Source organism: Nomia melanderi, chromosome 2, assembly GCF_051020985.1.
Source record: "Nomia melanderi isolate GNS246 chromosome 2, iyNomMela1, whole genome shotgun sequence".
In the NCBI taxonomy this organism is placed as follows: Eukaryota; Metazoa; Arthropoda; class Insecta; order Hymenoptera; family Halictidae; genus Nomia; species Nomia melanderi.
In genome coordinates this window covers 31,414,984-31,435,412 of record NC_135000.1, presented here as the reverse complement: position 1 = coordinate 31,435,412, position 20,429 = coordinate 31,414,984, and the positions used below count along the sequence as shown (strand labels likewise).

Sequence of the window (20,429 nt, the reverse complement as noted above, 5' to 3'; positions counted from 1 at the left end):
CTTATAGAAAAATACGTTTTACTTACTATTTACTTACACACACAGGTGCTGGCTTATTCGTATCTCGATATATCAGTATATACATATTTATGTATACATATGAATATTTTGTTCGCATTCTTTTTCGTTCTCTTTTGTACACGCGCCGTTATCTTTGCACACTATTTCTTACGAGATTTGACTATTTGCTTGTGCACTCTGAGGAACGTTCCACCCTCTTGCCGCGGGGATGTTCAGTTAAACGTAGAATCTCGGAGGACCTACCAACACGCAGTACTATGACTTCTCTTTGTTTTATCTTTTTTTCTTTCGTTTTTCTTCGATCGATCTTTTCTCGTTCGATCGCATTCGTTCGCCGTGTTGACCGGAACCTCGTAAACGCTAAATCCTGCCTTTCAACGTTCGTTGTCTACAGCACGAAGGACAAAGCATAATAATTACAAGCCTTTAGATCCTTATTATTCTGGACAATATTGTCGTGTCGTTTCCGAGAAAACACGGCGGTCTATGCGAAACAGTATTCTCTTGTTACGCAACACCTCGGCTAAAAAGTAGATAAAGAGAAATTTCGTATAGCTAATCTTATCCGAGAGAAGAATAATTCTTCGATATCTATAAACATTCAAATGAAATGTCAGCCACCTTTGATTCGACGCGAATCGGAACTCTGCCATGCACTCTTGAATAAAAACCTATTCGAATCCATGGAAGAAATACAGACAAGAGAATACTAAGAAGAACGGATCGTAAACCTGAAAAAAAGTGTAAAGCCCGTGATGGTAGTCTCACGACGCAGAAGGTAGGGTAAGAACAGCCCCCCGGAACCTAGTATACTAGCTGAAATCGATAGAAACCAACCAACCACTCCACGCATCATGTACAAAGATTGATTTACCAAAAAGAAAAAAAAAAGAAAAAAAGACAGATAGAGAGATAGAGAGATAGAAAGATAGAGTGAGAGAGAGAGAGAGAGAGAGAGAGAGAGAGAGAAAGAAAGAGCGAGAGAGCGAGAGGAAAAGAAAGAAAGTGAAACGTAATGTTTTGTTGGCGAACGTTGGGCATTCGTATGGGAATGAACGATTCCACTTGTCCGGTTGGAACTAATGAGTAATAACTGTCGATTGACCATTTGAAACCAGTTGTGAGCTCCCTTCGGCACATCCCGAAGCCAGGGTACGGTCTGGCACCGCGAAGTCACACCTTCTCCTCGACCGGCGGTTCTGTATCTGCTCTCCCTGTAAGTCTTGCACAATCGCGTCACAATCGACGAAACCAATCTCTTGCACCTGTTGCTGAATATTTTCAAAATGCTCTAGAGACTTTTATTCTTACCATTATTATTCTTATTCTTATTGTTACATTATTAATGTATCTGCTATATTATATATAATATATTCATATGTTATATATAGTATACGTGTGTGTATATATGTGTATACGTATATAGATATATACATATATATGCATATATGTCTACCTATATTTATATAACACACGGTAAACGAAGATCATTCCACGTTTTCACCGCTAAAATGTACGCTTTTCTGTCGTCTAGGGTGATTATTCGTTCAGTGGGATGGGAGACAAGACGCACAGCACTGATTTCTCCTCTGGCAAGTCAGATAGTGAGTAACCAAAACCGAAAACAGAACGAAAAGAAACACGGAAAGGACCGATATTATCGATCACGTTATCTTGGCCCACCGTTTCTTACTTCTACTCGCAGTTACCTATCGTATTTCCGACCTCTTTTTGTACATGCTTCTTTATTATTTATTATCTATTATTTATTATTTATTATTTTCCTTACGAAGTAGAGTGCTCGTGGGAATCGGCGAACCGTGTGCCACGAGCACGAGAATTTTCACTGTCTTCCTCTTTTTCTTCTTCTTCTTCTTCTTCTTCTTCTTCTTCTTCTTCTTCTTCTTCTTCTTATTTTTATTCTTATTCTTCTTCTTATTCTTCTGTTCTATTTTTATTTCTTTTCTCTGAGTCTTCCGATCAATTTACTTGGATCACAATCTCGGCTTTAATACCTGAGCATGCCTGACTAAAATGCATCCTTGCTGAATCAAACGTACACACGTACACACGTACACACGTACACACGTATTCACACACACGACCACTCATTGAACACGAGACATCGTCATCGTTCCATCGTACGATCGTTGTCCCGCCATCGGGATCCGAGGTACGGTGCCATTTTAGATCGCGAATTGCATAAGAATCGCAGACTGTTATGATCATTAACCGTGCCGGATGGATTTCTAGCTGCTCGTGACGGTTGTCCGTAGCGCGATGAACGTCACTACATGCGATACGTGCCTTGAGGATATGTTTTGATCGTTGAAAGCTGCCACGTATCATGTAGCTTTTTTAGTGGACTCAGGTCATATGTTGTACAATACGATCATCCGACATTCGCTTTATAGTGATTTAATCGGATCAATTGTGCTCCTTTGATGGCCGGGATCGATCGTGAGACGTTCCAGTCGTTTCACCGTTTAAAGAATCGTTCAACGATGCGACGTATGGCAAAAATCTATTATCGCGCTATAAATTCTATTCGGTTTTAATGTAAATATTTCGAATGGCTGAACGTTGAATATATCGAGCTTTAACGAAATGGAATATTTCCCTTGAACAGTCGATTGTACAGACATTTTGGAAATTTGTATTCCTCGCGACGAAAGGGGCACGATCGATCGGCGAGCGAAAGATTGTTACTTAACATAACGAAATGGTTTGTGCAACATGGTTTGACATGGTTTTTTTTTCTTTCCCATTTCTTCCCGAATTTTAGTATCGACAGGCAGCATCACGGATGTGGATCGACGGGCACTGGTATGTACCACAGCCCCATACTACTCCCGGCGAATTAGCATGGTTTGTAGCTTGTTATTTTGCATAATCTGATTTACCGAATTTTTAACCGCATTTTTCAGTCGCGTTTTAGATAATTAAGTAATGAGAGACCGGGCGAAGAGTCCGCGCGAGTCGAGCACACGGACGCGAGAACTAATGTATCTCACACACGGGGCCGTTTTCACGAAGTACAGAAATTTGTACATAATTTCATTAAATAGTTTCTAGTCCGTCAGCTGTCCGCAATGTAAAATATCTTTTGTACATAATATATAACAGCCGTTGTATATTGTTTTGCGCATGCCTGCTGTACATTTGCTGCAATTACATTTTTCATTTATTTCTCTATTTTTTGGTTCTCTTTTGATTTTATTTTTTTAATCGATCGATTAATTTGCATTTTATCGTTACCTTTAGTTTTTTTGCCTTGCAAAGTTTCTCGCATATTTGACTTTATCGAGTACACACACACACGATTGATCGGAAATCGATGAATTCGACATGGTTTTGCGCTTCGATGATTTGCAACGTTTTCCGTAGAGCTTAAAGAGAACACGATTGATGCAATTTTCCGCTGCAACGTTAACACACGATGCGAGTTTCCCGCATAGGATGCGTCGTTGAAAGTTTCACGGGGAAATTGATCGATCTTGCTGAGTTTTTGAAACTGTTGCGCCGAAAACGCGAGACGCGTGTTCGCGGTGCTGGTCTTCTTATTAACTGCATTCGCAACTGCATCCTCTGTGCATTTATAACGGAACGGAGAGAAGAACGGAACTATGGTCTAAACTGAACAATTTCTCGATTTTCTTCTGCATGATGCGCACGTTTGCGCGTGTCGTGGCGTGGTTGCTTCTTATGTACGTATTCTCTGGCCCGCACTCGTGTCCGATCGAAAAGCGACCGATCCGTGGCGAATAGTGTACGATCATGTAAGTTTCTCACAGAACACTGCACGTACGGTTCATTGACTGCGTGGTGTTTCGACAATTAATCGTTTTAAAGATGCCAGTTCCCATCGCTCGTTTCAGTCTAGCTATAGTTCTGTCTCGGTCGTCTAGAACCGTTACACACCGGCCACGACGACGGTGCGAACTGTTTTGCATAAACGCGTCGTTTTACGAACATTCGCTGATTCTTCCTTTATTTTTCCCTTTTTTTGCTGCAACGTTCAGCCTTGCCGACGGACGGCGATCCGTCGCGATGTGACGAGAAAGGGTCTCGCGCGGGATCGTGTTTCCTCGATTCGAGATCACTCGGTTTCAAGCCTGGAAATCTTATTTCGAGAAAGAAAAAACTTTTCGCCGACACGCTAATTACTTGGGACCTTTCGAAATTAGCCGATCGAGATAAAAACTCCGGAACATGTTGTTTCCCGTGCGAGACGCTTTATTTAATTAAGTGCACTGCTATTAACTTCCGTTGAATGGTATAACGATTATTGGAATTAATGTGTGAATCGTGCTTCAGAATGATGGTGGAATGCTCCCATCATCCACCACATATACAGGTGGCCTAGGTTCGGTGGTCGGAAGTCACGGGGGCCATCATGTGAGGAGATCGTTGCCGGACATGGGTACTGCGCCATCCGAACCACCGAAACTCTATCCATATCACTTACTTGTCATCACTAACTATAGGCTGCCCGCCGACGTGGATCGTTGCAACCTTGAGGTGAGTAATTGCACCCGATAATTGATATCCGCGGAATTAATCTATGCAATTACGCGCAACTCGCCGCGTAAACTGTGTTTTCAATGAGAAATTATTCACGGCTGTCAAACGTAATCATACACCGCCGGTTTTTCTACTAGCAACCGGTCCAGAGAGATGTTGATTTACTCGAGTTTTTCTTCGAGCCGCTTTGTTACCTGTTAGCGAATTACATTCAAATTCCATGCTCCGAACTGCAAAGTCGAGGTTAAATCGGACCGTTCAGAACGAAATTTTACACTGTCGCTTAGAAGTGTTTCATCATTTTCATTGAAAATATCGGATTAGTAGAAACCACCTATAGATACAGGGACACATTTTGAAGAATTCCTCACGGTACGCAACACCGACGATCCCAGATCCAAAGAATCAGTTCCTCTTCATCCAACCATCCAACTACACTATTCGAACCAACGACGATCGAGAAGAAACACCTACGTGCATTTGGCAAATACAATGACAAAAGCACCTTCGAAGAAATAACAATGTACCCGGATCAAAGAAGGCACAGTCCCCACTAACGTTTCGAAACTAACAGAAAACCTGCCTCGATGAAAAGAAATCCAAAGAATCCGGAAGCTCGAAAGCGAGAAACAGGATCGTAGAAGCCATAGGTTGAAATCCGTGAAAATTTTCTTTTCCAGCGACACCTTTCAGACGCGGAATTCGAGGCAATCCTGCAGTGCAGCCGCGCAGAGTTCTACAGAATGCCGCAGTGGCGTCGCAACGAGATAAAGAGACGCGCCCGGCTGTTCTAACCGGCCACGGGCGCACCGCTCGTCCGCATAATAGCTTCGCCGTATCACGAGCGTGTTGCCGTGGTATCGAGTGTACATTCCTTGGCCGCGCGTCAGGTGGACAGCCGCGAGAAGAGGAACCGTTGGTCCACGGGTGACCCGTGGATCCGCGACGGGGATCCACCGCCATCGAACCGACTCGCGCGATCACGCGTGCACACTGGCGTCGAGCGACACGCAGAGGCAACAGGAAACAATCGAGCACTGCCATTTGTCGTCAATTCTGTTCTCTCAGCAACGAATCCACAGGCAGCTTTTCTCGAACTGGACGGAATCACGCACGAGAGCCCTCATCATCATCCCCCCTGTGACTTCGGTGCTTCTTCCGGGAGAATCGTCGCCGTTCTGTAACGTTGCCTCGTCGTTTCTCCGAGTCAACGTTGAAAGTAGAACCCAAGAAACGAAACCATAGAAACGTTCGGCCGAAGAGGATGTTCGAGAGGTAGCCAGCTCAACGACGATAGCTAACCGTCGTCTAAATAATTATTGTTTTTCACGCGGAATCAAAGTGGTGATTCGCCGGTGATAATGAAAGAAAAAGAGTTCTAACGGAATAGATATATTTCAAATGGTATATCGTATTATGATGCCGTCGACGCGCACCACAGAGACTATTTCTTTCCTGTATCAGTTTAGCTATGTAATCCGAACTTTTTCTCATTGACCATGATTTTCACGCCAATGTGTGTGTGTGTGTGTGTGTGTGTGTGTGTGTGTGTGCGTGCGTGAGTGCGTGCGTGTGGGAGAGAGAGAGAGAAAGAGATTGGGGGCGGGAGAGATGGGAACGAGATGGTAGATGGGGCAATATTTTAGGGAAAGTAGGCGAACGTACGCGAGCGCGTCTCTCCTTGAGTGAATACGGTTCTCACGGCGTTTCCTGGTTCAGTTCGGAGCAACGTTCTCGCCGAGTACTCGAACTTCGACGTCGACGAATATAGCACACACGTATACACAAAGCTACAGACACAGAGACACGCGTAGAAGGCACGAAGCATAAAAAAGCAAATAGTAGGGGAGGGTGGGGTAACGAGATGATATGGTTAATACTCGTATTGTACACGTGCGCGTTTTTGTAAATAAACCGGAATATGGTGTAGAGACGAAAGGAGCAACGGAAGTACGAGAGAAAGGTATATAAATATATAAATAAATAAATGAATGAATGAATAAATATATATATATATATATATATATATACCATTTTGAAAATTCGCTTGAACCACGGACACACTCACTATTTGCAAATTGGGGTTATTACACGAAAGCGCTACTATCGTAGGAGCTGTCTTTATTATTATTAATTATTATTATTAATTTTTAACTATTATTATTATTAATTATTATTATGATATTTTACTGTAAGCAACATGAAGAAGTTTACGATATAAGTAGATAGGAAGCCCAGCTTGCCGGGTGACGTGATGGCGCATCGACGATTTTGCATGCTCTATTTTATCGAATATTAAGAAATCCTACAGGGTGTCTTACGTTTCATCGGGCAGGGTTGAAGAACGATTCATTCATTAAAAAGACGCTCGACCGTTCGTTCTGGTTGAAATCAATTCCAAACGTGTATTTTCCTTTTCGTCGAAGCTCGACTTTCATCCCGAAGTTTTTAATTTATTTTTTTCACCGACGAATGAGCCGATTCTTCGTCTCTGCGCCGCGAATTTCGGGACACCCTGTGCGACGCGTATCTTCTTATCTAACTCTATGACTTGCATATTGACTACGCGAAATCGCTCTGCGGTGCAGAAGAGGTTCTAAAAGCCGACAGTCTTGTAAAGGGACGTTTCGTTCACACGTTTGTGGATAATAAAACATGGAAATAAGAAAAGGAAGCTAGATGTTAATACGAAAAGGTGTTCTAGCAAGTACATACGTCAGGCGGCAAGCTGATCAGAGGAGGGCGTGCGTACGTTGATGTAGAACGTTGAATATTACCGGAGAAAACAGATTTTCGTAGAGTTTCGTGCACCGCATTGTCGACAGAAGAATTTCGAAACGGAAAATATAAAAGGATCATTGCCGAACCAGCGAAGATCGTTTCCGAGGTTCCTTTTGTCGGTAACGTGCGTCGAATTCGCGAAAACACCTCTATATGCGATTATGCGAGACGATGAGGGCGGGGGAGGGAGTAAGGACCTTTACGATTCATTACGCTGTTTGCGTGCACGCAGGGGTGCCTAGCTCTCGAACGAGTCCGAGAATAAGCGTTTTAATGTACTACACTTCGCCTGTTACCCTAAGTCATGTGCCTATACGTGAATGTCGGCGGACATTTTACACGGGAGAGTCGTTAGTCCTCCGCAAAATGGCGTCCGAGAGGCCTCGCGCGCTCGCTGTAGTCGTCGATCGACGTTTCTGGTTGCAGTCGGTTCCACGCGGTATCTTAATCATTGAAAACGATTTATACTATTAACTCGGTCAAATATAAATACTAATATAAATAGTAGATATATTTAACAATATTAATATTAACCATATCGAAGCTAAGAGGTAGCTTCTCGAATCCAATTGCAAAGATATCGTTCGGACTGTTCGCTTTCAATACTTCGTTGGTATCTAAAGTATCCACTTTACTTTTTTATATTCTTCAAGAAGTCAAAGAGACGAAGCAAAACTTTGTCATCGAATGTATGTATAGATCGAACTAGAAAATTCTTTGTTTAATTTCGTACGATCGACCACTGTCAAGTTACTACGAGCGCCCGGGGACTTGAAACAGCGCACACGTTGCGAAAATTCGTGCAATTTTTCCGACAACTATCTCGTCGCTTCGTTTGCAAAAGAGGTTTCCGAACGTGCTCCATGATCTTGCGTATACGCGACCCTCTGCGAGACACGAACGAAAAAGGAAAAAGATAAAGGGGGTGAAGGAGAGAGAGAGAGAGAGAGAGAGAGAGAGAGAGAGAGAGTGAGTGAGAGAGAGAAAGAGTTAACATGCACGCCGAGAAGATATTAGAAGGGACGGTTCTCATCCACGATTCTCGTTTCCTTATCGTCCGCTTTTTTGTACACACACTATCAGAACCAATAAACTGCAATATTTATCTTTGATTTGCAGTGTTCTAACTACGCTGACCGAGGTCTCTGAAAGATAAAGAGAAAACTTTCGCTTCCACGGTGATTTACCGTGGTTTCTTTAAACACTTTTATTTTTCTCGAACGGTTTCTCTTCTTTTGTACACATTTTTTCGTTCTCCATCGTCGAGACGCGTTTATTCTCGCTTTTCTTTTCGTTTCTTTTTCTTTTCATATATATATATATGTATGTATACAAATACTAAATGGTTTTTACTCATGACGACCGATCGCGAAGCAGTTCCCAGACCGTGACAAAGACACACACACGCACACGTACACACTGTTAGATCATGGTGCACCGTTGTCGTTCACACTGTGCAATGCGAACCAATGTATGTTTCTGTTGTATAGAGCACGTTGCTTCCGCTAGTCCCTGAAGTTAAATAAACGCAAACCTACACGAAAACCCTGCGTTCACGCGTCCTTTACGTTTCTTTTTTTCTTTGTCTTTCTTCTTCTACTTCTTTTTGTTTTGTTTTTTTTTTCTTTTTTTTATTGACAACACTCCCCAGGAAACTTTGATTTTACGTATCTTTAAGTCGGCAAGTTGGACACGTTTCGTACGTACAGAAGGGTTTGTGAAATCTAACGACAGCCAAAAATCAAATCGCGTTCGATTGACAATTGAAAATATTCGATTTCAGAAGGAAATATTTCCATTCTAACGATCAGTCGGATTTCCAAAGTGGACCGGCCTGTACGCGAACACCGAATTTGTCTCTGAAAAAAGTCTACTCTAAGCATTTCGGATTAAAGACCAATACGTATTGCCATAATCGGTAGATTATCCGAGTTTCTTGTTCCTAGCTTTCATAACACAGTTTTGTCAAACGTGTTTCCTACCGTAATTGCGAAATAAAACTACTTGTTCGAATATTACCTGCCAGACTCGAGTGTCCAGTGTTCTTTATTCGACTGTAACAAACGATAAATGAAGCTCAGGTCGAGGTTGACTTCTTCCGGAGAATAACGAATCCTTCCAGCACGCTGGTCACCGCCTCGTATTCGTCCGAAGCTAGCTCTGCCCTTTCGTTAGGGAACAACAATGCCGGAGTTGTGTGAGTGTAGCCACCGGCAATGGATTTCGGATTACCTGTCTTGCCCACAATGTCCACTGCCTTTCCAACCCTCACCAGCACTGGTAGACTCTAAATATTACATGTTAAATCATTATACGATGCTTTTATGTAATTTAATAAAGTGTTACTTCATGCTTGTCTTTTGTAATTCAGACCAAACCATTATTGAAACGTCGGAAGCTAACTGTATCGATATTTCACTGGAAATAGTCTAATAAGACAGAGGCATGTAACGAACGTTATGAAAATAATGCAAATGTTTGAATAAGTGTAAAGGAAATATAGAATTTTACTGTAGCCAATGACCCGGTTGTATTTTGGTATATTTTAAGAAGCGTCTGAAAGTGTATAGAATATCAATGATGAATCAATGATGAATTGTTGTACACACTTGTAAATTCTCGTCTAAAGTGATCAGCCATCTTGGTTCCATCGCCACAGCGAGGCAGTATATCAGGTAATGCGACTTCGCCATGATCAAATTACGGCAATCCAGAAACGAGACCAGCACCACAAGTAGTCCGGCAAGTGCAGTGTGGTCCAACACTTTGGAAGCGTAATGCAACGGCGATATGGACAAAGTACCCTATGCGTAACGATATTATCAGACTTTTTACAGAATTTACCTTTCCCAAAATTCTAGACTTCTCGAATGTTCTGTTACCTTGCCAAGATGCACCAAACCTAATGACATTCTAGCTAGAAACAAATGTGTTGGATTTTTCGTATGGTAGCAGATCAATTGTCTCAACAAATTAGCAGCGTGAGCGTGATTGGTCCCTGCGCCGACTAAGCCAAGCGCAAATATGGCGTTGCTGGCTACATCGGGGTCATTATCGTGACTGTATTTGTACAGAACGCTCATAGTCGAATAGTCGGGGTCTGACAGGGATGACAAACCTAAAGCCAGCGGCATTGCTCTCCTCGTAGGTATAGAGCCGTATCTTCCGATCTTAAAATTAATGTCGTGTATTACGTAGAAAATTGACGTATCGAACTCTACCTAAATTTCATTTGGGTGGAGATGAACATTCAAATATTTATTTGTATCGTAAGAATGAAGAAAAATTAATTAAGGTAGCACCACCTGTCCGAAGATCCTAGAGTTTTCTTTGCCCTCTCCCAGACCAACCATGGCGACACCTAAAACAGCTATAGCTTGCGTCAATCCAATATCTCTGAAATATTTTGATCGAAGCAGAAGTCAATAAGAATTGTTAGAAACGAAGTACCTCGTGAACGCTAGGGGTTCATCAAATTTTCGAGCAATATGCGTACTTGGATTCTTCGCGTTTCGCTTCAGATTTTTCTTTTGTCTTGTCGGACGATTCCGAAGTCGAAAGCTTTTGGCCGCAACAATTTGTGGCAGTACTGCTTACTGGAGTGATCGGTGCGCTTTCGCTGTCGACAGGCTCTGAACAGATTCGTAGCAATTCTTGTACTATCAATACGTCGCCTGTGCCAGTGTACGCGCACACCTGAGAATTGTGTTTCTTTTCATTCTATTTCTTCCATGGTAATTTTTAAATAGTTGAAAGAAATGAAAAATATTATCAATACCTGGAGCATTGTCTGCGAGGCCAATTTATAGGGATCAGGTAACACTTCCAGAGCTGCAGAGGAAGCTTCTATCATATCTCGACGACCCATATAGATCAATCCCAAAGACAATGGTAGAAATCTGCAAAAGCGGATTCTTTAGAAATTCTTTTTCGAATATCATTAACTGCCTTCTCGAAACAGTTCATTGAGAAGCCTATTAGCGGTAGAACAACCGAGCGTTTAACGCGATTAATGTGCAATAAAGAAGTGAACCTATTTCGTTTTCAAATCATTTCGGATATTTAACAGTTTTAAGGGTCTCTGGTAGGTAAAGTATCAAAATTCTCTAAAGGAAGTTTCATTTAGTTGCCTAGAGTAAGTGTTCGACAGATCCTGATGAGAAGTCTCCAACAATTTCTGCAGCAACGTCGAGGAGACGTCAGGATCAGTAGATCCAACATTGATCAATCCTATGGCTATTGCAGTCAACCCCACAATTTCCATAGTGCCTGAAGATAGAATAAATTCTTATAAAACCGTTCGCACTCTCGTTCGATTGAAATGTTAAGAAACTGTACGCTGACTTTCTTTGTCAGCCAAAACTCCAGTGAGCAGTTCAGTTACGTCAGACCTCCTGGACCCAGCATAGGCGAGGCCTAATCCTAAAACTGCTCCTATCTTAAGCGTTCCGCTCTTGGAAGATAAATAATCGCTGAGAAGAGCTAGTGCTGGATCGCACTCGTTGCGAACGCCGCAATTTACGAGTCCTATAGCGAGTAAAGCTCCGGATTTGATGTAGTCCTCGTTGGTATAGAGGTATCTGCGATAGAAAGTAATATATTAAATCTTTTCACTCGTGAAAATGGAAGGGTATTATTCTTTTCAAAGAATGAAAAACACTGAAAAGGTATAATTCACTTGTCTATGGGAACTAAACCACCATCCACGTCCCACATGTGTATCAGACCCAAAGCAGCAGTCGCAGACAGCATACCGTGATCCTAGAGCAAAGTTCGCATCGATCAATCCCGAAATTCTAAGAACAATATCTACGCAGGGCAAGAGTAACGAAAAGATAGGTTAGCTTCTCAGACCTTGTTCTTGTAAACCCAACAATCCTCAGCATTAGTGAGCAATTTATCTTGACCGAAACCAGCGTGAACAAAACCGGAGACAAAACTTGCTGTTAGGTTGGCTCTCGCGGAGTCAGGCTCAAATTTTCCAAGCTTTTTTCCTTCGTAACTCTTGTAAATGTCTTCGGGATGTTTCGGTTCACAGATGTCCAATTCACTGGCAAGCGAATGAAAGTGGCCGTTTATGTGGCTGTTGCTTAGGATCTGTTCGATGTCCTTGGCGTCATCCCCCTCGTACTCCTTTCGCAGAGGATTGTCCTGGATCAATGGGACAAACGATTTTCTTTCGATTGTTAGCGAAGTATCAAATTTTACGTACTGGAAGCTTTTTAATAGACCTTAAATTGAACCTCAAAATTGAACCGTTGCAGAACCGTTGACAATTCGGCAAGAATATTATTTGAAAAGAACATTACCCTCTGCCTGGCAAGAATAAAAGCCAACTGTTTCCGCGTGACACTGTCGGGACAAGTGGCCAGACACTTGTGAACCATCTCTGAATCGGACAACTGCAAGGCTACCAGCATAGCCTTGCAGAACTCCTTAAATCTCAAGTACTGATCAGCCACTACTCTCAGTATCTGCTTCCTCTCGGTGTCCTCGCTGAAAGTTCGAAGATCAGGTCCCGCGCAAACTGGGTCGCGGAGTCTTCGTTCGCTCACCTATAACTCGCGCAAGCTTCCAAGTATCGACAGACTCTTTCGAAGTTCCTATTGTCCAAGTAGTCGCCGAGAAAGTTCAGCTGGTCGATCTCCAGACACAAATCGCAGCCGGGTATCTCCGCGTTGTGCTTCATGTCGAACTGCACGATGTGCTTGATCAACAGTTCTAACCGTTTCCTGTCATTCAGCAGAGAAGAAGGATCGATATCGAATCGCGTGGTGTATTCTAGTCGCAGGAAGTACCTGATTTCTTGCTCGTCCCTGACGGGAGCGTTCGTTATCTCATCGATTATTTCCGTTTCTAATTGTCTGACGTATTCGTGGCCCCATTCCCCGGGGTTGAAGACGTTGCCTTCGACGCAGTATCTCAGACACTCTTTAGACCCTGGGGCTGCTCCTGCCATAGCGAGGACACTCAGCACCTCCGCGAATTGCCGTTTCACGTCGTCTCGTTCGATCTTCGAGTACGCGGTCCTCAACGATTCGTAAGAGTTCCTCAGATACTTGAGTGGCTTTGGAACCGCGGTCATCGAAGTCGTCGAGGTCTGCATCAGCAACCTCAGTTGACTCAAAGAGAGCAGAATTGCTGCTTCGTCTTGGCCCTTCAATTTTAGAAATTACCAGTGCACAGTTACGCTACGAAGTAACACTTTCGAAGTAGGAATGTCAACTTCGAATCTAAATTATTGCAGAAGGAGGGTCGTTCGTAGAGTTCACGGTCTCTTGACTTCGCATACTTCTCTGAAATTCTAATTTAGGGAAAAATTGACGAACAACGATGTACCAGCAACACGTCGACCAACTGGAGTAACTCTTCTTGTAGCCTTGTATCCTCCTCGTCCTAAAAAAGGTTGCGTCATCTTCAGAAGCGAAGCGAATGCGTAGGATTCGATGAATTTAAAGAGAATTAACATTTTACCATCTCAAATTCGATAGTGGACAATCGAGATTTCACCAGCGTCATGGTAAGTGCCTTACTCTGATCTTTCCAATTGTTGCTTTTTATTAAACTATAATCTCCCTATACTGTAACCCCTAACGCACGTATTTCAAGAATACTCGATAACCAAGACGTCGTCACGATTTTCTTTTATTCTCCTCCAGCGATCCAAATGACAATCCTGAATTTGTCGGCAATTTGCATAAGCGTGTCGCTCGAATTCAATTATTTTTCCCCGTGCATCGTTCAACGGTGAACCTCTGAACTATAGCGGATTCGCTTGTTATCATCCATTATCGTTAACTTTCTTTTAAAACGAGGGAAAGGCGGATGCTTAGGGGATAGATTGACAAATAGATCGTGCGTAATACTTCAAAGTTATAATTTATTTAGCCGTAACAAAATTTATCATGATAATTACACTATGTGGTAAATGTGTAATAATATATACAGTCGCATCGGGTGACGTTCCCGGAATTTCTCACGGAACATTTCCAAACTAGGTGTTTCCGCTTTATACCCTGACACATTTCAAATTATCACACCTCTTTTTCTCCCACTCTCACTCTCATTCTCACTCTCATTCTCTCTCTCTCTCTCTCTCTCTCTCTTTAAAAAACAAAAGGGCAAAACAAAAAGTCACAAACTCACGTTCACGCACCGCTTCGTTTACTCTAAATATCGTCCGCGCTTCCGGTACTAGTTTCAAAGGCCTCTATTCCGCTTAACGATCGTTAAACTTGTCGCGTCGAACACGCGGCGTTGTTTAAAAAAAAGTATATAATACGTTCGATGAGCACTTTCGGTCGGTTCGAAATTTCCAGGCGCGGGGAAACGGTAGTGAAGTACACCGGGTGGCGGACCACGAATTAGTCACGTACACTTTTAACGTTCGCTATCGCCAACTTTTGTCACGTGGTAATCTTGTCCTCGGCCAAAGCCGACGGAGAAATGAAAAGTCTTATTGCTCGTGGAAAGGAACATTTTAGGAATGATTGTACGGATTGTCCGGTCCAAACGTGGGCAAATTTCCTACCTGAGCAACAGTGTTTCACGAATCGCGTTTCTTGTTACGTCGATTGCCATATAGAAGTATCAAATTGAATTAATGTTATCGAATTCTATTGGATTTCGTGTTTAGAACATTTAGAAATGAGTTCTCTCGATCGAATCAAGTTTCTTTAGTTTTAGTCACAGGAATGACCATTTAAATCGACAGAAAGGCCATCTGAAACTTTGCCCACATTTGATCTAGTTCTCTTGAAACTGGAGCGAACAACGTGCAGAGGTCGCCGCATGCGAGTTCTACAGTGAAATTTCCGCACGATAAAGCGAACGATAAGAAAACAAGATGAACCGTTTATTTGAAAAGTGACTAAAGTTCATTTAAAAAGGAAACCGCTTAAAAATAAAAAGGTAACGTAGAATTTCAACTATTATAATCATAGACTCGATTTCTGTGTGAAAATAAACTTATGTCACTTTCAACGTAAGCGGCTGATATATTACAGTTCCTTTCTCGAGAGTATGCATGCGAACGACCTCGACAATCGTGAAACGATATACACGACCGGCGTAGTTAATCACTGTTCACACGCCTTGATTTAAAATAATTCTCCTTCTGCCGCGCGAATTCATTCAGCGATCTTTTTACACTCGCGTATCTATTGCTAAGATAGGAAATTTTGTGCATCGCAAAGATATGTTAACGTCCGAATTGATATGTTCCGCTCGCCTCGCGTTCAATCAAATTCTGTTTAACATTAAAATATGTTTGGCACACTCTCTCCCCTCCTTGCACTCTCTTGATCAATCGCTCGCTCTCTCTCTAGCTGTATAAAAGTATACACGATAAATGCAAAGAAAATACGAATGTTGCGTCGCTTCCGTAATCAAGAATCCAATGAATCGCGCGCCGTCGATCGGAATTTCCGCGAAAGGCTAAAAAATATTTGATCGTTTGAACGAATTACGATAATCCTTGCTTACAGAAGAATAGATGTTTGAATCTTTGTACAATTACCGTTGATTAGTTTGTATAGTTACGCGTATCAATGATAAACTAAGAATTACGAAGTAATACGTCGAGGTACACGCTTTGGTCTACTTTTTATCTAGACTGTAAGTGATCAACATTTTTTCGGAAACATTTGTATCAAACATTTTTGAGCGATAATGGGTGTAATCTTTGGTTCCCTGATTATTGTAACTGTAATTATTTGTGTACGGTGTGTTACGATCCGTATGTTATCTAACAATACTCAAATGCACGTCGCCTTTAACATATGATTGTACAAAGATAATGTCTCTCTAATTAAAATCGTTAAAATACTTGATAAAGTCGGCGAAGCGCGGAGTCATTTCGTTGGCGTTCGCCGCCATTTTATTAATGACTGGACGGCTCGCTCGAAGAGAACTCCGTAAACTCTGGAGAGTTCCCACTTGTAGCTGCGCTATTCCAACTCATTAGAGTCGCCAACTGAATTAGCCCGCACTTCGAACTGTTAAAAGAACTTTTCACAATTGAGTTTAAACGTCCGACGAAGATATCACTGATCACGTTATACCGTTACAACGTTGCCTTTTTACGCGACTATGTTATACTGGTTTGGAAATGATAGATCGGACATGGAGAACATGCACTGTGGTTAGGACCAAATTAATTGTCAGCTCGAGCCACTTGGAAATAGTTTCAAAATGAAACATTCGAAATTTGATAATTTACGAATGCTGAATCAAGTATCCTCGAGCAGAAAATTAATTTCGTCCAGACTACACTCATCGGGACATCGAAAAAAACGCTTAATACTTCACCATAAGGCTTTCATGGCACAATGAGAAGCACATGTTCCTAACGATTCACGCCCAACGATTTTCAACGGCCCGTAAATGAAAAATTCCCGACGATTCGAAAGGAGAAAACAGAATCGAAGAATACTATAATTGAAGAAATTACAGTCTTCAACCGTGGAAGCGTACATCCTGCAGCCGTTCCAGTTTAAATTATGCATTCTTCGAGTCCTCGATACATTCGGACTCGCGCAGCCGCGATATCTCGCGCCGTTGGTTCCCGTTCGACGCCATTGTTACCCGAAACGGCACGAAAACAGCCCGAAGGCGTACGCCTTTCCACAGGTTCGCAAAAACGATCGCTTTAAAATAGGAATGTGCGTTATTCACTCATCTTCTACTCGATAATCTCTCTCGGCTGAAACTTCTCGAACGCTTTGACTGCCGAAGTGTCAAAAAATCCTCGTCGAAATCCGATCGCTTTCACCCTGTTAAGTTTTCCGATTGATATTCGATATACATCTTTATCGTGGTTCTTCCGTACGCGGCAGTCAACGCGTCGAATCGTTCGTAATCACGGATAATGCTCGTCGATCACAGAAACGCGAGTAACGCGTGGATGGTGTACGGTAGATCGCCTCGAAAACATTCGAATTGCGCCGTTCATACCTTTTTTTGCTTGTTCGTTCCTCCTCTTCCGCTCCTGAAGACGCGTGCACCACTCATCCGAGATAAGGATCGATCGTATCCGCGGAATTTCCGCTCGGTAATCGTTCGTCCACTCGCCGCTAGACCGCGTCGATCTATTTTGCACGGTATCGCGATCCGATTCAGCGATTCGCGACGCTTTTTTCCCCGTGATCCTACTCGGAAACGGATCTGGATCGCTCCTATGCACCGCCTGGATGGTGTCTATACGATCGATCGCTTATAAATAAAATTCCTTGGATCGGCGAGGCGAATTCTGGTAATTCTCGTCTATACGTCTATCGTTTAAAAAACTTACTGAGTCGCGTGAACTTAAAAGCTGCACGATATAGTTACAAATACAGCGTTAAATATTAAATACGCTAATGTGTACGTTGAACGGCTAAACTCGCCGGATAATAATAAATACATACGTTTAAAAACTATTATTGCGCTGGGGGGGAACAGCCAGGACAGATTTGCTATGCTATATTCTTGCCCGTTAAAGTCAGAATTTCTAATAACAATCTGTTGTACAAATTCTTATCTTATCGTACGATGTTCTTGGTCAAAACGTTAAAAACAGTATTAAATGAGCCGTCGATAGTCCCGAGATAAAAGAAAAAGTGATGAGACCGGTGCCCGTCAAGAAGAATAAAAGAATGATCGGCCGTTAAGACCGATCCTAAAACTACAAATTATCCGTGAATTCATCGGAAAATTTTGATCCCATCGAACGACAGAAATCGTTCGACGAGTATCGGACCAAGAGCCAAGAATAACCGGTAATCTGTCGCGGTTGATCCTTTCCCATCGTTAAGGAAAAATAAGATTGCGTTCTATGATAAGTTCGTTAAGTTTCTAGTGAATTGTGAGCGTTTCCGACCCGATCGTAAGCGTTCGTTGAAGCTCGGATCCCATGGTAAAACTAACACAATGGAGTCCCGAGGGTCGCGACCTTCGGTCTTTGGCAGTATGAAGACTGAGGGAACTGAGGAACGGCCGACGTTGGTCGGCCACATTATTAATACTGCGTTCACATTTTCCTTCCAGACTCGAAGTCCGGCGAGGAATCACCGCCCAGCTCGCTCTGGATCTGCGCCAGCGACTTGCCCTTCGTTTCCGGCAGCACTATGATCGTGAACGTCACGCTGATCACGCAGAACGCGGCGAACACCCAGTACAGCGTGTAATTGCCGAACGCGCTGGACAGCGAGCTGGAGAACTTGGTGATGAAGAAGGCGAGCAGCCAGCAGGCGCACACCGCCAAACTCGAGGCCTTCGATTTCACGTTCGCTGCCAGCATCTCGCCCATCACGGTCCACGGCAACGGGCCCCAGCCGACGCTGTACGTCGCGATGAAGATCACCAGCGATACCACCGGAAGCATACCGATCGTGTCGCTCACTGGCAAGTTCTGCGCGTCCTGCATGTAGAAGTAAATTCCCAGGGCGATCTGTCGAATTAATGGGAACGTTTCATCGATTATTCACCGGAGATTAGTAGCTATTACCGACACATTACATTCATTCATTTTCCAAGTTTCAAACTTTCGAACGATTCGAAGTGTAGTCTTCGCCGGAAATCTTTTCTAGCTGGAAATCTTCCCGAGAACAATCGCTCGCGGAGACTCTGAATTTTCCAAGAAGATTGCATCGGATGCTATTCGCAGTGCCGAGGGCCGTAACAATTTTGGCCGTGCACGCGTTTCCCTCGGAATTCAAGGTACCGACATCAACAACAATGATATTGATCCCAGAGGGGGATAGACATTTTTGCGGGAAAGTATTCGATGGCGTCGAAATGCGTGCTAGTTTGTATTCCGCGATATTGGAATTCTTAGGGAATTGGAATGTACGCCACTAAATTCCCTTGACAAGGTAGAAAACCGATATTCGGTTGTCCCGAATTTCTATCCACGCTTCGATCGTTCCGTCGCGACACGCGTGAAATTTTCCCAGGAATTTCCCTGCCTGTTCAACAACAATGAAATCAATGAAATTGCAATGTTCGCGAGTCGCTTTTCTCGTTACTTTTAATCCGCGCAACAGATCTTCGATATCCGACGTTTCATCTATTCGATAAGACGGACGACACGTGAACATTTCTAATCTCTGCGCGATCGAATCTCGAACATACGCGAACTCGTTTTCTGAAGTAAATAAAAATGAAAAGCCGCAGGAACATCTGCAGCTCGGTAATAATTGATTGGCCGCACGCCTCGCGATGCCTGAGCGAAGAACAAAAAAGAACCGAAGACATTATCGCGATTGAACGACGCGTCGATCGACCGTTGAATTACGAAATTAGCGTGGATGGTAATTAATCGCGTTCCAGGCGTTCCTGGGGACGGCGTCTCGGCAGACGGAACGTAGTTTTTTTTCTTAGTCTGTTCTTGCCGCGCTCGTCATCGTGAAAATCCAGATCGCGAACGGATGCGACGCAACCGACTCCTCGGTGACGTCACTCGATCCTTTGATTACGCGTAACGAGACATTGACATTGAGCCGTGGATCGGTGCAACAATCTGCGACGGACAATTAAACGTGACCTCATAATTCCAGATGCATCGAGTCATTCGGAGGAACTGACGTATCATGGTTCACGGGAATTCTCTTTTCACACGCGCCACGAGTTAGTATCGGTAATTAACCGATACTAAATGTATCCTTTAACAGGCTCGCTCTAATATTAAAGATTAAAATACTAACTCATAGTATTAACACGTTTAATACTATGCTCCGATTCATATAATATGGGTCAGCGTACTTCTAATTGACACGTTCGTTGACCCAACTGTGGGTCATGGAGTCTGCAATTAGAAATCGCACTTAAACTCTAGATGTAGGGCACTCTGCGTTGCAGTTTACACGTGTCTAATTAAATTACGAGTGTTTTACATCTAGGCAATAATTCAGTTAACTGTCGCGATCTTTATCGAAATTTATCGCGAGAACAAGAATGTGTACGATACGCGTGATCTTGGAAGTACGTTTTCATTGGATCGTGAACGTGTTAAATTGATGTTTCCGATTCGCTAATTTTAGTATCTCCGTATAGATCTCAGAAATCGGAGCCCCGAGAACAAGTGATTCGAATACGTCGATGCAATATAATTAATATTATCCTTA

At 42.9% G+C, this 20,429-nt stretch overlaps 3 protein-coding genes across 17 annotated transcripts in view; 1 reads left to right on the top strand and 2 right to left on the bottom strand.

Annotated features, from left to right (window-relative positions):
* Positions 1–8,438, top strand: part of Unc-115a (actin binding LIM protein Uncoordinated 115a) — a 44,015-nt gene extending 35,577 nt beyond the window's left edge. For 3 of the 15 annotated variants that reach the window (XM_031983425.2, XM_031983433.2, XM_031983435.2), the window contains 5 exons: positions 1,140–1,237; positions 1,556–1,625; positions 2,807–2,847; positions 4,339–4,542; positions 5,226–8,438. In XM_031983425.2, the coding sequence (XP_031839285.1) occupies positions 1,140–1,237; positions 1,556–1,625; positions 2,807–2,847; positions 4,339–4,542; positions 5,226–5,339 (527 nt within the window). In that variant the 3' untranslated portion in view covers positions 5,340–8,438. Of the gene's footprint in view, positions 1–1,139; positions 1,238–1,555; positions 1,626–2,806; positions 2,890–4,338; positions 4,543–5,225 lie in introns of those variants that run through there. The other 12 variants (XM_076364440.1, XM_031983427.2, XM_031983422.2 and 9 more) reach the window with 8 other exon arrangements.
* Positions 8,439–8,620: 182 nt separating this feature from the next.
* LOC116429989 (26S proteasome non-ATPase regulatory subunit 2) lies at positions 8,621–13,845 on the bottom strand. Its single transcript, XM_076365128.1, has 15 exons — positions 13,801–13,845; positions 13,656–13,722; positions 13,125–13,467; positions 12,882–13,058; positions 12,636–12,822; positions 12,181–12,477; positions 12,005–12,087; positions 11,671–11,906; positions 11,457–11,595; positions 11,105–11,225; positions 10,823–11,022; positions 10,632–10,722; positions 10,209–10,496; positions 9,934–10,130; positions 8,621–9,611 (listed from the first exon to the last, which is right to left on the bottom strand). Exons 1-15 carry the CDS (start codon positions 13,843–13,845, stop codon positions 9,404–9,406), a joined length of 2,679 nt encoding a protein of 892 aa, XP_076221243.1. The 3' UTR covers positions 8,621–9,403.
* Positions 13,846–14,186: 341 nt separating this feature from the next.
* The window catches only part of LOC116429927 (facilitated trehalose transporter Tret1), a 37,309-nt gene continuing 31,066 nt past the window's right edge, over positions 14,187–20,429 (bottom strand). Inside the window, exon 7 of the mRNA XM_031983470.2 lies at positions 14,187–18,754. Within this exon, the coding sequence (XP_031839330.2) occupies positions 18,335–18,754 (420 nt within the window). The 3' untranslated portion in view covers positions 14,187–18,334. The remainder of the gene's footprint in view (positions 18,755–20,429) is intronic.

What these genes read in the sequence shown, in the direction of transcription:
- LOC116429989 (XM_076365128.1), bottom strand. Translation starts at nt 13,845, where the DNA reads ATGACGCTGGTGAAATCTCGATTGTCCACTATCGAATTTGAGATG. An exon ending in GAAGCTTGCGCGAGTTATAG is followed by an intron (nt 12,823 to 12,881) that starts GTGAGCGAACGA and finishes TCGAACTTTCAG; the next exon opens with CGAGGACACCGAGAGGAAGC. An exon ending in AGTTTTGGCTGACAAAGAAA is followed by an intron (nt 11,596 to 11,670) that starts GTCAGCGTACAG and finishes TTCTATCTTCAG; the next exon opens with GCACTATGGAAATTGTGGGG.